Source organism: Taudactylus pleione, unplaced genomic scaffold (genome assembly GCF_031769625.1).
Source record: "Taudactylus pleione unplaced genomic scaffold, aTauple2 ptg000519l, whole genome shotgun sequence".
NCBI lineage: Eukaryota > Metazoa > Chordata > Amphibia > Anura > Myobatrachidae > Taudactylus > Taudactylus pleione.
In genome coordinates, this window is record NW_028284921.1 from 1,713,725 (window position 1) to 1,732,727 (window position 19,003).

Sequence of the window (19,003 nt, forward strand, 5' to 3'; positions counted from 1 at the left end):
GCCAAACCGTGCATGATAAAGGCTGCAATATGGTAACAATGAGTGCAGGTGAAGAGAGGATCACTTCATCCATCAGAACTTGTCAGGGTTCCAATGAAAGGAATATTGAAGTAATTTAAACAGTACATCTAGTTCACACAGAGGGCACACAGCCCATATTTTATGTTTAGTTATTATATTTTGGTGTCTTGGAAACAGCATTGTGAAAATGCAAGGTTGCGAAATAACTGCTATTGAATGTTGGCCACCAAAGTTGATCTCCAAAGTGAATTGCATACTGGGATATCCGAAGTCCTCAGACTCTGATGTCTGCAGATGACATCCTGTCAGAATGTATAAGATAATGGGTGGGATAGTATTCCAGGAGTTACAGTAGAATTAAGGTGATTGTGATAAAATCTAAAAGGTAAATATTTTAATAAAATAATGGAGAGAAGAAATCCCCCGCTGTAGCTCTCTCGCCTTCTAGCTGTCAGAGCCGTCTATTCTAGAGTATATAGCATAAATAGCTGCCCATTAAATGATATCATTGACAGGAAGTTTTACATCAGCTGTTTAATATTGTCATGTCGCGTGAAATTTCTGCACACTTGAGGCTGTGTAACTCTCTCCAGTCTGTATGTCCTAAGCCCCATGGCACCGCCAAGTCTGAATAGCAATTCACCTTTCATTTCAGGTATCCAGCCCCCCTCATCTACTTCTAACGTTTCCTCATTTCCCAGCTCATCAGTTCTTCATGTGTCATGTGCCGCAGTGTTCTCAGACGTCTTTGCAGTTAACCTGCTGATTCCAATAGACGTAAAGTCACATTTGTGCACAGTCATATTGGCTGCAGCTGTTCCCTATTGACAAAAAGTTGGAAGCTAAATATACTTGTGATTTTGTTTTTTTTGCTAAGTCCTTGGTTAAAAGTTTTTAAAATGTTTACATAACCGGAACAGAACGGTACATATATAAATTTTTTTTTGGTTTTGTTATTATGTTTGTGTGCGTGATCGTACCTTCCTAAAACAATGAATACAATTCATCATACTGTATTCACATAAACTAAGGTAATGTGTCCCGTATGAAATGTTTTAGGGGAAATATGCTTTGTGTCATGCTACATACATTTTCTAATTAGGTTTTATTATTTGTAATTATTTGAGTGGGTGTCTCATACTTGAAAAGAGTTTGATATTTTAAAAATTAAAAAAACTAAAATAAAAAGGACAAAAAGTGTTTTGCATGCATTATAGATCATTTAGAAAAAGAAATTTTTTATAATGCTTATTCCTACTGTCTGTAACATTTTAAATTGGTTTCATAAGGGCTCCTTGCTGTAGCTTGACAAGTGTGTGGTTGCAGCGTCTACTGGCTTATGAGAGGTCACTGGTATACCGTGTAGGTATATAGTGGCTATAAATCTAATCGCCCCCGTTCGATTTTATTTTCTTACATCATGGATAAAAAATTTATTATTTTATTTTTTTGGTGAATTCTCATTAACATTAATAAGCACAAAATATTCTGTATTGTAAAATAAAAAGATTTTTCTTAACTGATAATACAATTTTTTTTATTATTTTTTATATTCGTTTATTGAGCACAGTTAAGAAAACATCTGAGTAGAACTTTCGTACATCATTGAATATTGATATGCAAAAAAAATCTGAAAACACATATAGATACAATCCAGAAGGAAAAATGGCTTGCAACAAGTTCTATGGGTTTTGACTGGGTCACACCAGAACATTGGTTTTTGAGTTCTGTCTTTTAAGCCACCAGTGGGCTTTTTGCTTTATGATTTAGGCCACTGTCCTGCTGGAAAAGTAATCTTCTTCCAAGTCTTGGGTCACTGCCACAGGTTTGCTCTAAGATTTGTCTGTATCTTGTTGCCTCTATTTTTAATTTTGCTGAAGCATCCACAGCATTATGCTCCTGCCACCATGCTTTATAGAAGGGATATTGAGTGTTCTTGTCATGATGTATGGTGTTAGGATGTTGGCAAGCATAGCACCTAGTGTTGAGTTCAAAGGGTTCAGGAATGTTCCTCCAGGTCACATTTCATGTAATCTTTTCTCACAATGGTTTTCTTTTTGCCACCCTGGCTTACCGTCTATGGACCATTTCTCCCATCTCTTCCATGGCAGACTGTGTGAATTGAAAAGGCTCCAAGACTGTAGCCTTCTCATAGATGCCACAGTTGCCATAGACCTCTTGATGGTCTTCCTACAAGAGCTTTTTTCACATAGATGGTCCTTTGTGAAGGACGGCCTCTTCTTGACAAATCAGTGTTTTGTCATATTCTCTTTATGGTGCACTCTGCTTCTGTGCAAACGTCAAAGTATTTGAAACAACACTTTTGATCTGTGTCCAACTGGTGCTTTGTTTTGGATTTTTTGTGACACTTGCATGATAGCCGCCAACCAATTAGTCTTGGGTTATCTGTAGACACATCATTGCACCAGGTGAAGTGGTGAATACTTGTGCACTCAATTGTCAGATTTGAAGTTTGTTTTGCTTAAAAAAACAACAACCCACAAACAACTTTAAAACTTTTTCTTACACATCAGATTATTTTGTGTTGATCAGTGATAAAATTCCATGATGCGAAAAATTTAATTTGAAAATGACAAAGGGTGCGAAACTTTTTTTTGTGGCCACTGTATCTGCATTACAAAAAGTGAAGTGTACATGTATCTATATATCCTTTATTGACTACAGACAATCATGTAACCCTAGGCTCATCCTTCAGTAATGCAATATTTGTAGGATACTTCTTTTAACTTTCACCTTTACACTGATTTATTGTATGCAGTGTTTGCTTTGGCGCCCCCTGGGGATCATGTAACTGATGAGGTGTCTCCTGCTTTTCTAAACCAGTCTGACTAGGCGATGGTAATAATTGCTTGATAAAGTGGCCTGAGTGGTGTTGACAGATTGTATTTCTCTGTGAGTCAAGTTATCTAATCTCAAACATATTTGAAAGCTGAGACTAATACTATATCCTTACTCCACCCTTCCTATCCAGTATCAGGTACATGCATGGAATCCATCACAACCCAGTGACTAGCCATGTGCAGCGCATCATATAGTAATAACCAGAGCCTTAACTTGATGCTGGCAATAATTCTCATGCACCAGCACTAAAACTGGACGTTATAGGTTTTATTAATGGCAGCAAGACATTGCTTTGGACATTTATCAAAGTGCTGGACAATGGTGTAAAATCATATTCCAACATTTTTTTTGTTATTAATAAATTCCTGATGTTTCAAGGATCGTGTCAGATAAAAATTGTTACCCTTATTTTAATATGTTTTTTCATCCTGTTAAATTTTTCTGCATTGTAAACCAGGTTTTTGTGGTTCCAAATGCTGTGAATCGTATTCAGTTTGCGTTTTTTAACCCTATTTATTGCCACAGGTACTAGTTACAGTTTATTGGCTTGGAAAAGCAGCAAACAGCTGTGCGTCTTACAATGGAAATCATCTGGACTTGAAAGAGTTTGAGGGGCTATTGGCGCAGCTGAGAAAGGTATTATTATATATGTACTTGTAATTCCAGTAACTTGCTATAGAAGCCAAATGTTTTTATTTCTCGAAGTAAAAATCTGTAATTTCCACTGTTTTATATGACGAACAGTATTGTATTTGGTTCAATAACTCAGTATACAGTGATCAGAAAATTTAACTTTCATAAAAGTAGAGGTTATCACACCACACACACACACACACACACACACATAAAATCTTTGATAGAGATAATGATGAGAATTTGCCCATGCTTCTAAAGTGTCATTGCATCAGCTGCGCTAGATAGGTTGCTATGGGTGACTTCCACATTTTCTCTCTCTCAAAGGCATAATACATCCCCACCACCAGAACATTATTTGTCTGCAAGTTGCTCTGCTGCTTTCTTTAGGAAGTAAAAATACCTGTACATACATACAGGGGCGCCGAGAGGGGGAAGGGGAGCGGGTACAAATTACCTGGGCCCGGGAATGCCAAGGGGCCCGGACCACACCAGTTCCATTCACTTTTTTTTTATTTTATATTTACATTTTTGTCAGTCATTCACTTTAAATAAGCCTCTGCGGGTGAGCAGCGGGCAGCGGACCGGGAGGAGGGGGAGGTCGGGTGAGTCACTGGCCAGCATGAATCTTCCTAGCTCTGCACTACTGCACTGTGCTCTTGTGCAGCTGCCACAGGGCTGCGGAGCTACTGCTGTGTCTCGCGAGATGATGACATCATCATCTCGCGAATCTCTCCTCCAGGCTCCGGGCACTGCACTGGGAGGGACAAGCAGGGCAGCTGGGTGGACGTGGCCGCGCAGTGTCAGCAGCAGAGTTTGTCCGTCGGATCGGTCCGAGGGAAGAGCGCAATGACAATATATACATATGTATAGATATGTGTGTATGTACTATGGCCCTCATTCAGAGCCGCTCGTTAGCGGCAGTACGCTCGTTCCGAGCGATGTTTGCACATCTGCGCATGCGTACGGTTTTTAGTACGCATGCGCGAACCAGTCAGTGCGGCCGAAAATCGTTGGTACGCAATATAGCGAGGGCCTGCTATTTTGAGTGACAGAATGAGGCGTATGTGGGTGGTAACAGGGGAAGGAGCTTGAAAATGGGGAGTGGAGATCCGAACGCAGGCGTGCTTAAAGGTCAAAACGGGCGTTTTATGGGTGTGTATATTTAAAACAGCAGCGTCATTGACCACGTCACTGGGTTATTTTATAGCCAGAACTGCTCGCAAATTTGTGGTAGCAAACACCAACCACAAGAATAGCGAGCAGTTCATACGCTGGTCGATGTACTCGATTAATCTAATAAAAAGCGGACATGACGTATGGTGCGAGCGGCCAGGGGGCGTTTTTAACAAATAAACGAGCGTATGTTTTGCTCGCTCGTTCAGACTTAGAGGTGTGAACAGACTGCAATGTGCGTACGGATCATTTGAATAGCCACCCCTTGTTTTTAAACGAACGACCACAAATAGCGAACGGCTCTGAATCAGGCCCTATATATATAAATGTATGGATAACTATGTATTATATATATAATATATATATAAATACTGTGATGATCACACGCGCAATAGCACATTATTTATCCCAAAATTACAGGGGAGGGCCCACTCACAAAATTATGGGGTACCCGGGACACACCCTGCCCTATCTCCCGGAAATGTCATCCACTGTGTATGGCTGCCGCCCCTCCTGCTGTTTGGAGGTGGAGACCCAGCTCATAGAGAGGAACAGCTGCTGCAAAGCAGAAGACTTTGGACCTAGGAAATAGGGGAAACAAAGAGTGAGTAACCTGGGGAAGTGGCTGGCTGCAGAGACTGGCCCGTGGAAGCCCACAGCCAGGTAAATATCCCAGGGCATCGGCAGACACCAGCTCAATGCTGCTGTGGGGTTGGGGTGGGGGTTGCAAATGCAGGATTTCTAGAATGGGTTTCCAAATGCTTGATTTCAGAGTGAGTGTGGCCAGCCAATGAATAGGGCATAATTAGCACATCTATAAGTCTGTGTATGTTATGCTTTATACATATAAAAGGCCAGTGCAACAGTAAGCCATTAGATTCGGCAGTAAGGTAAGCCTTTCTTCCCGGATGTGGGCACCATTCCACAATTTAGGTCCCCTGCTCTGTGGAGCACTGGAGCAAGAATATATTCTTGGGGAGCAGTAGAAGATCCTCAATAGTGTTTGTAATATAGTATTAATAATTAACAGTATACAGTAGGTGGCCTATAGTATAGGCCTGGTAGTAGATGGAATTTCAGGGCAAATAGAACTGCCTCCTGCCTTTGCCTATGGAGGGGAAAGGCTAGGGAGGGTGCTGTATATGACCAAGAACACACCCACATCAGTGTATAAACAGTATAAACAAACAGTACATGTAACATGCATGTCACATGCAGCAACATTGGCAGTTGCCCTGTCACTGACAACTAAGCAGAAGTTCTATCAGTGTGCTGCTGCTTGCTGTCACTGTGTCTTGTACCCCGCTGGCTGCAGCATCCCGAACACACACACACAGGGTGCAGCTTGTTCCCCTAGAGGTTGTGTGTGACATGCACCCCATGGTGTTACCGGCCCATCACAATAATCCCATGCCATCACAGTAATCCTCCTCAGTTGTTGTGACCACACCCCCTCAAGGGGGGGCCCCGGGAAGAGGTTGTACCAGGGCCCAAGATTTCTCTTGGCAGCCCTGCATACATATTTGCCAGTATCTGTGCTTTTATTTCTATTAAAATCTATTTTTATTTATATTAATCTTCTCTTGTTTATATACATTGTAAGGTGCTGCGGAACACTTGTAGCACCATATAAATAAATGATGATAATGATAATAATTAAAGAAAAGGTACCGGTGTTCAGACAAATGGTACTGATCCTTTTCCAAAGTACAAGATGATAAAAGATTTCTAGCTGCTACCATACTGTAAGCAAGTATTTAGTCGCTTGTTTTATTAATTCCTGAAATTGTTTCACGGTTTTGTTTCCTGTTTTGAAGCTAACTGGAAAAATAAAAAATTGTAATTTAATTAAAAAAAACGCCAGTATCCTCAATAAACCAATCCCAAAGCATTTTATTTTGTTCCTAGTTATGTCAATATGCCTGTGAACACATACATATATATCTCCCAAGTGGATGTTCAGGGTATACATATGATATAAAACATCCTGGATTTTCATTTACCCATCCCATAAGCTATTTCCCAAACCTTTTGTTTTATCCTATCTATCGATTGATCAACATTGTTTTTCTCATTACAAGTGTGATGTGTTTACAGATGACTTGCTGGTTACGTTTTTGTGTACTGTTTTCATTTTCAATATGTGTAAATAGGATGGCTATAAACACATAGGCCCTTTATGATTAGTTGTACATAAGTCCATTTATTTGCATAAACTATGCCTTTCCGTACTGAGTATGTGGACTTCCTTGTATCTTATACAGTACTTACTACAGAGGTGGAACAGGGATTAAAAGGGAGCTTCAGCATAGCGCAAGTACAGTTCAACAAGTGCCAGCATGCTTGCTGGTACCACTAGTGCACCAGAAAAAAAATGAAATTTATATAATTGAACTCCTTCTTATCCCACACCTACCACACCAGAGGGGATGTAGTCTGCATCCTGACTGTCAGGATGCTGGCGGTCAAAATCCCGGTGCCAGGACCACGACCGCTGACATCCCGACGGTATTAGGGTTAGGTTTAGGGTAAGGCAGTAGGAGGAGGGTTAGGCTGTTTTAGGCTGTGTGTGTTGGTGTTCGGGTTAGGCTGCAGGAAAGGTGGGTTAGGAGGAATGGTTACGGTAAGGGTTACCAAATTCTGTTGGGATTCTGACTGTCGGGATGCCGCTGTTGGTATTCTGCCCATCTGCATCCTGACTGCCGAGATCCCGTACCCAACCCCACCAGAGGTGTTGGGGAAGCCCTAGTGCTTTCATCATTGGGCTAGGGAGGGGTCACATGTTATCTTAAAAAAACTTATCTTTGGGACGGACCCTGGACACATTACTATGGTAATTTCTTTGTTCCTGATCAGGCCATAATTAATTAGGTTTACTTGTTATAATAAGAGATTTTGGGGGAGATCTTATTTGTTCTTTGCCTAATACATAGATCATTTTTTGTATGGTGAGACATACAGCATGTATGACGTAACAGCAAGGGGTTTGTTATATTTTCTCAATATTCAGCTAGTCGACACAGGTGAAATGTCGACATGTTTAGAATGTTGACAAAACCGTCCCGGCGGTGCAACGATTAGTTAACTGTTTTCGTGTCTGTTTCCGTGTCTCCTGGGTCCGGCAGTCATGTGGTAATGACTTCCGGCTGTCATACATCGGTAAGTAACACCCCTAATCCTCTTCCTAGTCCCTAACCCTTTGCTGCCATAGCCTAACACTAATTTTCTCCTCCCGCAGCCTAAACCTATTGTTGGCATTTAGCAGAATGTTTACATTTTAATTTCACTTTAAAGATTGTGGACTTTATTCAGAAATAGGGGTCTATGTACTAAGCCTTGAAGAGCGATAAAGTACGAACTAATTAGCAGGGGCGCCGAGAGGGGGGGGGGAGCGGGTACAGATTACCCGGGCCCGGGCTTCCTGAGGGACCCGGCGGGGGGCCGGGTCCAACGCCGCTCCCCCCTCCCTCACAGCAGCCCAGCACACAGCGTGTGCTGAGCTGCAGTTGGAGACTGCTCGTGGCTGTGTGGACATGATATCGTCAACTGCGCGCTCCTGTGGGGTTGTCCGTCGCTCCTCCAGATCTTTCTGCACGCATACACAAGAGATCTGGAGAAGCGATTTATGATCCCATGCTGGCTATACGTGGGGGGGGCATATCGGGCGGTCGACACCGGATCACTGCGTGTGTGGGAACCGCCCGATATGTTTGCCATCGGGTCGTGGATCGCATCATTGGGCACACATCGTAACCTCTGACACTTTACAGGCTCTGTTTGAAAAATTAAAGTTAGGAGCTGATTGGTACTTTATCTGTCTCCAAGGCTTAGTACATAGACCCCCTCAGTCTGAAACGGTATTTGAGTTTTTATTTTGTCGGGTTGCGATTTTTGCATTGCACTACTTTTCATAATTTGTGTCCTTTTTTCAGTCTCAGAGGTGAGTTGAGACTGTGTACGCGACTAGGGGCCCAGACTGGGGAGGGAAGTGGTCTGGCCTACGGACTCAGTGGGTGCACAGTCATGGCCAAAGCACAGTAAGGACAAGTAGTCGCAAAGTGCGACTGTCATGAAGCCTCCTAAAGGGGTCAGCGTTGCGTGTGCTCTGATCCTGGTGTAAGTGTAGAGTTGATACATACTCTTTTTACAAACACAAATAATCCTTCTTCCTCAGTTGGAGATGGGGAAGATTAAACGTATATTCTAGACATTTTTATTTTTTTATTTTTTTTTTAGCATCTGCTCAGTGGCATCACTAGACTTGGTGTCACCCAGTGCGCCATCGTGGGGTTTTTTTTGCGCACATGTGCTGTCCAACAACATGGGGAATGACTTAGCACCCACAAGGCCATACTGACTGTTCTGGGGTGTGAATGTGTGTCACGTCCTTATTGTCATCACGCTGCGGGCTTGCCCGGTGCTCTGGGAGCTGTTGGGCAGCCCCCACAATCTCCCAGCACAGTGTGGATGACACATCCACCCAAGGGTTGACACCAAAATTTTGGTGTCACCCCCTCTGATGGTCTTACGCCACTGCTTCTGCCTCGATGAGCATTGCAGATGCACCAATCCACTTGGGTTCTTATGGGGGAGATGTATAAAGGGGCAATATGGGGGTTTATTAGTATCCACAGAGGCGCTATGCACCTCTGTCATTTATCGGCACTGCTATCTACAAGACAGTGCGACGATGTGCCACCCAATGTGGTGGCACTGACCGTACCGACAGCTGCAGCTATCAATTTCGACAACTGTAGCTGTCGTTGCCCCACCACAGCAGGGACAGCATTGTCCGTGGCTGCGGCGGCTGCTGGGCTCCAGGCTGTGCATGGGCGATCTCGCGATGCTTGCAAGATCTCGCGCATGCCCAGTGGAGCTGGCCGGGAGGTGAGACACAGTGTATCAGCACTAGGCTGATGTGCTGTGGGCTCTGTCAGGGATCACCGGAGGGGTGAGTTTTTACTTCCCCACTCTGGCAGATGAGATGGTTATACATATTGTCGGTACTGCTTCCTCCTTCGCCTTGGTAAAGAAGCGAAGCAGGAAGAGCTATGGTGGCACGATCCATGCCACTCTAATACATCTCCCATGGTTTGCTCTATTTGGGTGATGAAAGTAATGGGTTTTCATTATGTACTGTTATTTTTAAAAATTTTCAATTGTATTCTGAAACCACGACTCAAGTCCGAATTTGTCTAATCTCACCCAAGTATGACAAGAGGAGGGAGTCGCAATTAGAGATTTGCATATGTAACTGTGTATGAATTGGGCGCAAAAATGCAAATTAATTTCCGGTCGCATTTTGCAATTTCGTGTGCACAGTAATCTGAATAAGGCCTGTGAGAGAGTTTGGCAGCGGTCAGACGCAATGGAGGTAAATTAGTCAGAACAAATTAGGGTGTGGGAATAGATGGTATAGGACCCATCAGGTTTGTGAAGGAGAAGCTTCGGACGATATAATGGGACATAAAAAGCTATTTAACTAAAGTGTGGGTTCCTTTTGGTAAGTGGAGCTTAGTTGCTAAGTTACCCCAAGACCCTCCAATGTGGCACTACAAGGACCAGCACTCCTTCCAGCTACTGACCCCATGCCTCACACACAACGACACACAAAATGGCAGTTGCTAAAACCAATTTAGAAGCAGTCAGGCTTTTGCAAGGGGAGATTATCTAGACAATGACCTGGCCAATCCGTGGCTCTCCAGCTTTTATGAAACTACATATCCCAGTATGCCCTGACACATTTCTTACTAGCAAAACTGAGGCAAAGCATGCTGGAACTTGTAGTTTCACAACAGCTGGAGAGCCACAGGCTGACCAGGCCTCATCTAGACAGAAGAAACACACAGGAAGGTAAATCCAAAAGGTGAACATTGCTGTAAACTAAGGCATGAAAGGATGAGGACGCGCAGTGGTGGCTGTAGTCAGAAGAGAATATAGATTTATAATGGAAGAATTAAGACTGCATTCAGTTTTTGTTATGGCACAATTTTATTAATTGTTCCCTTATGTATTTGACACTTTTCTTCGTGTTTATAATACTTTTAAATTGCTGTAATGTAAAGTGTTGCGTAACATTACATTTGCTAAGTGACAAAGCTCATCTGGTCTGGTATTCCTCAGCTTCAGATTTATACGGATAACAAATAAAAATAGCGCCTCGTCCAGTTGGGAATAAGTTTTCTTCACTTTCCGTGCATGGCCTCATCACCTAGCCCTTGTTTTCAGACCTATAAACCTTCACATTGCTTATCAGGCAAGTGTCTATAATCCTTATATAATCTAATATAACAACAATATATTGCTTATCAGGCAAGTGTCTATAATCTAATATAACAACAATATAGACTAATATAGGGGTGAGCAATAAGCGCCCTCCCCTGCTGCTGAAGAACTACACATCCCAGAATGTCCTGCAAGATTCTTGCTATTTGGCCATGTTAAAACTGTGGCAAGGCATGCTGGGATTTGTAGTTCAACGGCTGGAGGGCTGCTTCTTGCCCACCCCTAGTCTAATCTAATATATAACAATAATAGTATATTATATCCAACATAATTTAATCTAATATTACATGCAATAAATAACAGTTTTTTTAGACTTTGCCTCACACAGTGCTGCACATCCCAAAGCCCAGACAGGTTGCTATGTGACCATATTTTGTTTTTCTTGTCTGTGCTATTTAAGTGATGCAGGAATCAACAAGGGGTTTATTATACGAGAGTGAGGATGTCTTACTGACCTTTCCTCCGCTGAATTTCACTTCTGGGTTGGGCACTGCTTGCCCTGGGAAAAATGTAGCCGTACTGGACAGTATAAGACGGCCATTGTTCTTGTGCTCAGGATGTGTGGGTCAGCTAAGGAGCCTTCCATCTCCAGCAGCTAATAGCTGGCACTGAGGGCTGTGTTACAGTGAGTGTTATGCTGGCATATACATTGTCATTATCTTGGGGGGGGGGGGGTTATGAACACCTCACAATTGATTTACAAATAATTGTTGTAATTTCACCTTCTAGTGGTGGAAAAATATAATTCTCTACAAGAAATCCACACAATGGTCCTAATTCAGAGATGTACAGTACCCAAACCCAATGGTTTATGGACATCTTTGATGGTGTGAGATCTGCACATGCTCAGATGTCGCACTGCATATGTGCAGCGCTCATCCTGAAAGAGGACTCGCAGTGCCCTGGACACCGCAGCCTGATTGACAGGCTGTGGTTGTTTAGGGGCAGAGCAGGGGCGGCGACAGGCAGTTTTGCAGAATATGGGGGCATGTCTCCACCACTTTCTGGGCGTGCTGATGTCAGTGGCTGCGTCCTTGGATGCAGCTTCAATGGCTTTGGCTGTGTGAATTCCCCAATCATCCTGAAGGTTAAATCGCGTATACACTAGACGATATAAGGAACAATTGACCGATATCGTTATCATTCAATCATTCATTATATCGTCCAGTGGATATGCTGTCAACGACCAGCGATGCGCGCTGCCACTGTTCGTTGACGTCGCTCATCGCCCGAACCTGCTCTTCAGGTTGTGCAGGTTCAGGGAAGAGGTAGGGTGCCGGCAATGTCATTAAGGACATTGAGCACACCACTGCCGGAAACACACTACACGATATCACTCATGGAGCGAATCGTGTAGTGGATATGCTGCGCCATAAGATAACCAATGTTCACGCAGATGATCCAATGCTGCGTCTTAGAGAATCTGGCAGGATGAGTCTATTTACACAAGATGCCCTCTGTGGCATTAGCTTATTATTGCGAAGCTGCAGCGGCTGTGTGATTAGTGTACATCTCTGAATCAGGCCCAGTTTTGTTAGGGCTACGCTAGTGGTAGTACAGGCTGTTGTATATAGTATGCATACAGGGCAGATGCTGCTACTAAGCAGCCATAGCACCAAAATATACAGGACGCCTAAAACACTGACAGGGACCTTCTCAAGAGTGGAGAAGTATACATGTGGAGATCAGGGATGTGCAGTCCTGTCACACTCCTGAGATTTAATATAAAAATTATTTGAATACTACAAAGAAGATATTTATAACTTATAAACATCTTTTTTGTTTATTCTAATAATTTTTATAGTTAACACTCACCAGCTTTGTGGAGCTCTTTGGAACTGCGGGGAGATGAGAGATGAGGCAGCAACAGCTCAGCCTCGCTTCTGTATAGTCAGACACTACTTGCAGAGCTGGGGATGGGGCCACACCATGGGCAGTAAGCTGCACAGAAAGAGAGCTAATAGAGGCATGCAACTGAGTATGGGGGAGCCTGCCTTGAGCACTGATGGACATTCATGCGATTATACACATCCCACTGCTGCGCATAGCTGCTTGTGAAGGGCAGGTAGCATGGCGTTGCAAGGTGATGGATGTGTCATGTGACCAGGAAGTGCACTGCATTGTTTAGAGGGGATGTAGTCAGCATCCCGGCGTGCGGGATGCCGACTGTCTAAATACCGGCGCCGAAATCCCGACAGTGTCGGGATCCCGGTACCAGTTTATCGACTGCCGGCATCCCGAACGTAAGTATCGGCAGTTAGGAGAGGGTTAGATTTAGGTTTAGGGGTTGGCACTAGGGGTAGGGTTAGGCACCGGGGAGCGTTAGGTTTAGGGTGCAGGGAGGGGGGAAGCTAGGCTTAGGCACTAGGGGGGGAGGTTAGGTTTAGGCACCAGAGAGTCAGAGTTAGGGTCAGGGTTAGGGTTAGTGCTAGTACACTTAATCTATGGGTGTCTGTATTCTGACTGCCGGGATGCCGAGAAAACACAGTGATGCAGGTAGCATCAATGGACATTGAAGCTTAGTGTAATGAGATTAGAGTTCTAGTGAGTAGGGGGTGAGACAGACTCCCAGCACTCACTCATCTCCATGTGTGCCTCCCCAGCCATTGATCTCACCGCACATCACTGGTGGAGATGTTCCCCAGAGCAACCAAGCATCTTCTAGCATTTATCAGATACGTTCTATAAAATGATAGAAGCTGATTGGTTGCTAAAGGCAATTGTCCACTTGTTCACTCTTTAGAAATGTTGATACATCTTCCCCCGAAGGAGTTTTGTCACTCATTGAGGGGGAGATGTATCAAACCTTTGAAAGAGATAAAGTGTGGAAGTTACCCATAGCAACCAATTAGCATCTAATTGTCATTTTGTAGACTGTGCTAGATAACTGATAGTTAGAAGTTGATTGGTTGCTGGTCACAACTTCTCCACTTCATCTCTTTGGAACGTTTGGTACATTTGCACCTCAATGGAGCCTGCTGCCAAGAGACTTGCATAATTAAACACACCCTTTTCTGATTGTCTGACAGTAGGAAGCAGGGTTGTTTCCTCTCGTCCCCTTCCCTGACATTGCTCACCTTGTAAGGCAGAAGGGCATGGGAGGTGGGTGTCATGCGATTATACACATCCCACTGCTGCTCATAGCTGCTTGTGAAGGGCAAGTAGCATGGCGTTGCAAGGTGATGTCACAGCGCCAAGCTCCCAGTCACGGTCACTGATCATCTGCGTGTTGTCTATGATCACATCACTTCTGGGCCTGTGTCTGGCTGTGAGGTAAGAGACTACAGCAGAGAGAAAGAATAAGCGGGGAATTGAATTATAGCTGGTGAGGGAAAGGAATTACAGTGGAGGGGCAGGATGGTGGGGGAGAAAGCCTTTACAAGTAAGAGGGCTGTGGTGGAGAAATGTATGCATGCCTATATTAGCTCTCTTTCTGTGCAGCTTACTGCCTGTGATGTGGCCCCATCCCCAGCTCTGCAAGCAGTGTCTGACTATACAGAAGTGAGGCTGAGCTGTTGCTGCCTCATCTCTCGTCCTTTTAGGGCTAGTTTATCTTATTGGTAGTGCATGATTACACTGCAGTGTTACTGACTGTCATGTGCAAGCAAGGCTTCTAGGGTGCATCATTCAGAATGACACTGTGCTACCCTTTCCACTAGGAAAATGAAGAAATCGATAGTCCCAAGAGGAGCATCCGTGACAGTGGCTATATAGACTGCTGGGACTCTGAGCGGAGTGATTCTCTCTCTCCCCCAAGACATGGCAGAGACGATTCCTTCGACAGCCTGGACTCCTTTGGTTCTCGCTCACAGCAGACGCCATCTCCAGATGTGGTGTTGAGAGGAAGCAGCGATGGTGAGTGACAAATAATATCTGTAATCTAGTCCTCTGCAAAGATCCAATATCTACACAGTATCTCTTCTCTAGTTGTCCAAGAATAACGTGCGTTATACATGCCTTAATTACAGCGGCAAGTGGAGCTGGACAGATGGGGAATTTCCTTGCAGAACACTGGATAGGCAGAGAAAAGCTCCCCATTACTGGCCTGTATGTGTGCATTAGGGGGAGAGGGGGGGTACACTTTTCGTTCCCCCCTGTACTTAAAATCCTACTTATTTATTTTTTTGTTTCATGCCAAGTTTTATAATGTATGTTATGTCATGTAGTTTAAGTAGTTATAGTAACTAATCTCACTGTTTTTCCAGATATAAATAAAAGCTAAATACAGATGCATACACTACCTTTCAAAAGTTTGGGGTCACTTAGTACTTTTCTTTCAAAAATAAGTACATTTCTATTTTTTTCAATGAAGATAACATTAGATTAATCAGAAATACACTCTATACATTGTTAATGTGGTAAATGACTATACTACCTGCAAATGTCTGGTTTTTAAAGGAATATCTACATAGGTGTTTAGAGGCCCATTTCCAGCAACCATCACTCCAGTTTTCTAATGGTACATTGTGTTTGCTAAGCGCATTAGAAGACTAATGGATGATTAGAAAACCCTGGAAAACCCTTGTGCAATTATGTTAGCACAGCTGAAAATTGGGTTTGCTCGTTAGAGAAGCTGTAAAATTGGCCTTCCTTTGAGCTAGTTGAGTATCTGGAGCATCACATTTGTGGGTTCGATTATACTCTCCAAATGGCCAGAAAAAGAACTTTCATGTGAAACTCGACAGTCTATTCTTGGTCTTAGAAATGAAGACTATTCCCTGTGAGACATTGCCAAGAAACTGAACATTTCCTGCAACGGTGTGTACTACTCCCTTCAGAAAACAGCACAAACAGGCTCTAACCAGAGTAGAAAGGGAAGTGGGAGGCCCCAGTGCACAACTGTGCAAGAAGACAAGTACATTAGAGTCTCTAGTTTGAGAAATAGACGCCTCACAAGTCCTCAAATGGCAGCTTCATTAAATGGTGCCCGCAAAACGCCAGTGTCAACGTCTACAGTGAAGAGGTCGACTTCGGGATGCTGGCCTTTTAGGCAGATTAGCAAAGAAAAAGCAATATCTGAGACTGGCCAATAAAAGGAAAAGATTAATATGGGCAAAAAAGAAAGCAGACATTGGACAGAGGAATATTGGCAAAAAGTGTTATGGACAGACGAATCAAAGTTTGAGGTGTTTGGATCACACAAAAGAACATTTGTGAGACGCAGAACAAGTGAAAAGATGCTGGAACAGTGCCTTACGCCATATGTCAAGCATGATGGAGGTAATGTGATGGTCTGGTGCTGCTTTGGTGCTGGTAAAGTGGGAGATTTGTACAAGGTAAAAGGGATTTTGAATATGGAAGGCTATCACTCCATTTTGCAACGCCTTGCCATACCCGGACAGCACTTGATTGGAGCCAATTTCCTCCTCCAACAGGACAATGACCCAAAGCACGCCACCAAATTTATTTAGGGAAGAAGCAGGCAGCTGTTATTCTGTCTATGGAGTGGCCAGCGCAGTCACCAGATCTCAACCCCATTGAGCTGTTGTGGGAGCAACTTGACCTTATGGTATGCAAGAAGTGCCCATCAAGCCAATCCAACTTGTGTAAGGTGCTTCAGGAAGCGTGGGGTGAAATTTCTTCAATTTACCTCAACAAATGAACAGCTAGAATGCCAATGGTCTGCAATGCTGTAATTGCTACAAAAGGAGCATTCTTTGACGAAAGCAAAGTTTGAAGGACTAAATTATTATTTAAAAAAAAAAAAATCATTATTTCTAACCTTGCCAATGTCTTGACTATATGTTCTATTCATTTTGCCACTCATTTGATAAATAAGTCAGTTTTCATGTAAAACATGAAATTGTCTGGGTGACCCCAAACTTTTGAATGGTAGTTTATATAATACCACAAATATGGATCTTTAAACACTGGTTGGTCTATTTATTAAATGGTGGAAAGCCCTACCTCTGGTGAAAACTGGTGTTATTTGTCAGAGATGTTAGTAACCCCTGTGAATTATACATTTTCCTGGCTTCGGCCTTGATTGGTATCCTCAAGCCTATTTAACAAGGAGGATGATGAGAGGAAAAAAAATCAATGAAAAAGTTTTTTTTTTTTATTTTTCTAATTTGAATAAAGCATTTTTTTCAATCGTAAATAGTATTACAATATCTATTTGAAAAAAAGTTTTGGTTTTTTTTTTTACATTTATTTACTGAAATTCCAAATCTGGGCTTTTGTTTCCAGTGTACATTCATACATCGGCTAAACCCTACCTCTCCGGTACAGTTTGGCACAGACGAAAGGTTTTAATAGTCAAGTGTAGCAATAACAGGTTATCTTTATACTGGTCAAGTATAGCAGCAATAAATGATTTTTTCATCACTGTAAAATAAATTTTGATTTTGCCCCATGCTTATAAATATAGCCCTAAAGTTGACTGAATAAACAAATTAAGTGACAACCGTAGCACTGTAAAATGTGCATAAATATTGGTGCTTACAAAAATGTAATAAATCATTCAACATGTAGAAGACTGTAAAGATGGTTTGGTTACTTTTTTTTTTTTTTTTTTGCCTGGTTGTAGGAGAAGTGTTTAAAACTTGTATATTCTTACCACATATTTACCTTTGTAAAAATTCCTTTTGTTAAAATCCTGACATTCGGGATGAAACATATGAAGGGGATAGAAGCATCAGTTTAGTACATTAGACTGGTTGCCTTTCTAAGTATGACCCACTGGTCCTATCCTATGTGTATCTGATTTGACTGTTGTGTATCCGGAACAACATCCTTGTAGCACATTTAGCTCCTAGGAAGCAACAACTGTATTGTAAACTACTTTAAACTTTGGACACAATTTCCAAATGCTTATCATTATTAATGTAGCTGTGGCCAAATAGCAGAGGAATGTAATAAAAGAGAGAACTCCACACTGTTCAGAAAACAAACAAGCAGTAGAGGAAATAAAACAGAGCTTATATATCTGAGGATCGCAGGCTGAGGCTTGGCAACAAGACTTTCTAGGATACCCGACATGGAAACAAAGCAAGGTTAAGTGGTTTTACTATAAATCTGCCCACACAAGAGTTTAGTTTCAATGTTGACATTTGCTCAAAACATAATGAAATAATTAGAAAGCACTTATGCCTATCGCTTGCAGAACGAGCTCTGAATATGCACAGCAGGAACAGGAAGAGTTGACAGATTTAACATGAATTGCTATAAGCTATAGCAAAGTACTTGGGGTCCGTTACAAATCTGGCTTTGTGAAAAGATTCCACTGACATTCTTGATGTTTCTCGTGTATATTTATAAAATAATGTCCTGAATTTTTTAGCTCCGTTTTTATTGTTGCTCGTGAAGGTTTCCACTCCTTGTAGCAGGTTGTACTCAGCATCCCAACAGTCCGGATGCCGACTGGAAACTAGGTCTACATTCAGCAACATACATCAATAATACAGTGTCTCCTATATCTTTTTTTTTTAGTGCGCAGTCAATGATTGCCACGTGAACTGGTCCCTTGCCCTTTACGCCTTTCCTGTTAGTATTTTGTTATTAAGTATTTTGACTTTTAAGCTATGAAAATGATTTTTGTGCATTATGTTTGCTTGATTGATAGGCCGGGGAAGTGATTCGGAGTCTGATTTGCCTCACAGAAGATTACCAGATGTTAGAAAAGATGATATGTCTGCCAGACGGGTATCCTTTGGAGAAAACAAAATAATAGTGCCTTTTAACCAGTACCTCCCCAACAAAAGCAACCAGACCGCGTACATTCCAGCTCCTCTGCGCAAAAAGAAGGCTGAGCGGGAGGATTACCGGAAAAGCTGGAGTACCGCCACCTCACCACAAGGGGGAGAGAGGCCATTGAGGTAAAAGTCATACTATGCCAACATCACATGCATTGACCCCAGCAGGGCTCTTTGAGTGTACAGTTACGTTGAGTACTTGTTCCCCTTTCTCCTAAATATGTATCACTCGAAAGCCTTTAATGAGGAGAACAGACTGCTAGACTTGGTATGGTATTTGCAGGAGTTTATTGTATTAGGTATCAACTGAAAGCGCTATAATTTGAGATGTA

The 19,003-nt window shown here is 42.6% G+C and overlaps 1 protein-coding gene across 5 annotated transcripts in view; it reads left to right on the forward strand.

The window, feature by feature from the left end:
- LIMCH1 (LIM and calponin homology domains 1) overlaps positions 1-19,003 on the forward strand; it is a 265,674-nt gene that overhangs the window by 195,817 nt on the left and 50,854 nt on the right. For all 5 annotated transcript variants that reach the window (XM_088450569.1, XM_088450571.1, XM_088450570.1 and 2 more), the window contains exons 6-8: positions 3,409-3,519; positions 14,637-14,832; positions 18,542-18,794. In XM_088450569.1, the coding sequence (XP_088306695.1) occupies positions 3,409-3,519; positions 14,637-14,832; positions 18,542-18,794 (560 nt within the window). The remainder of the gene's footprint in view (positions 1-3,408; positions 3,520-14,636; positions 14,833-18,541; positions 18,795-19,003) is intronic.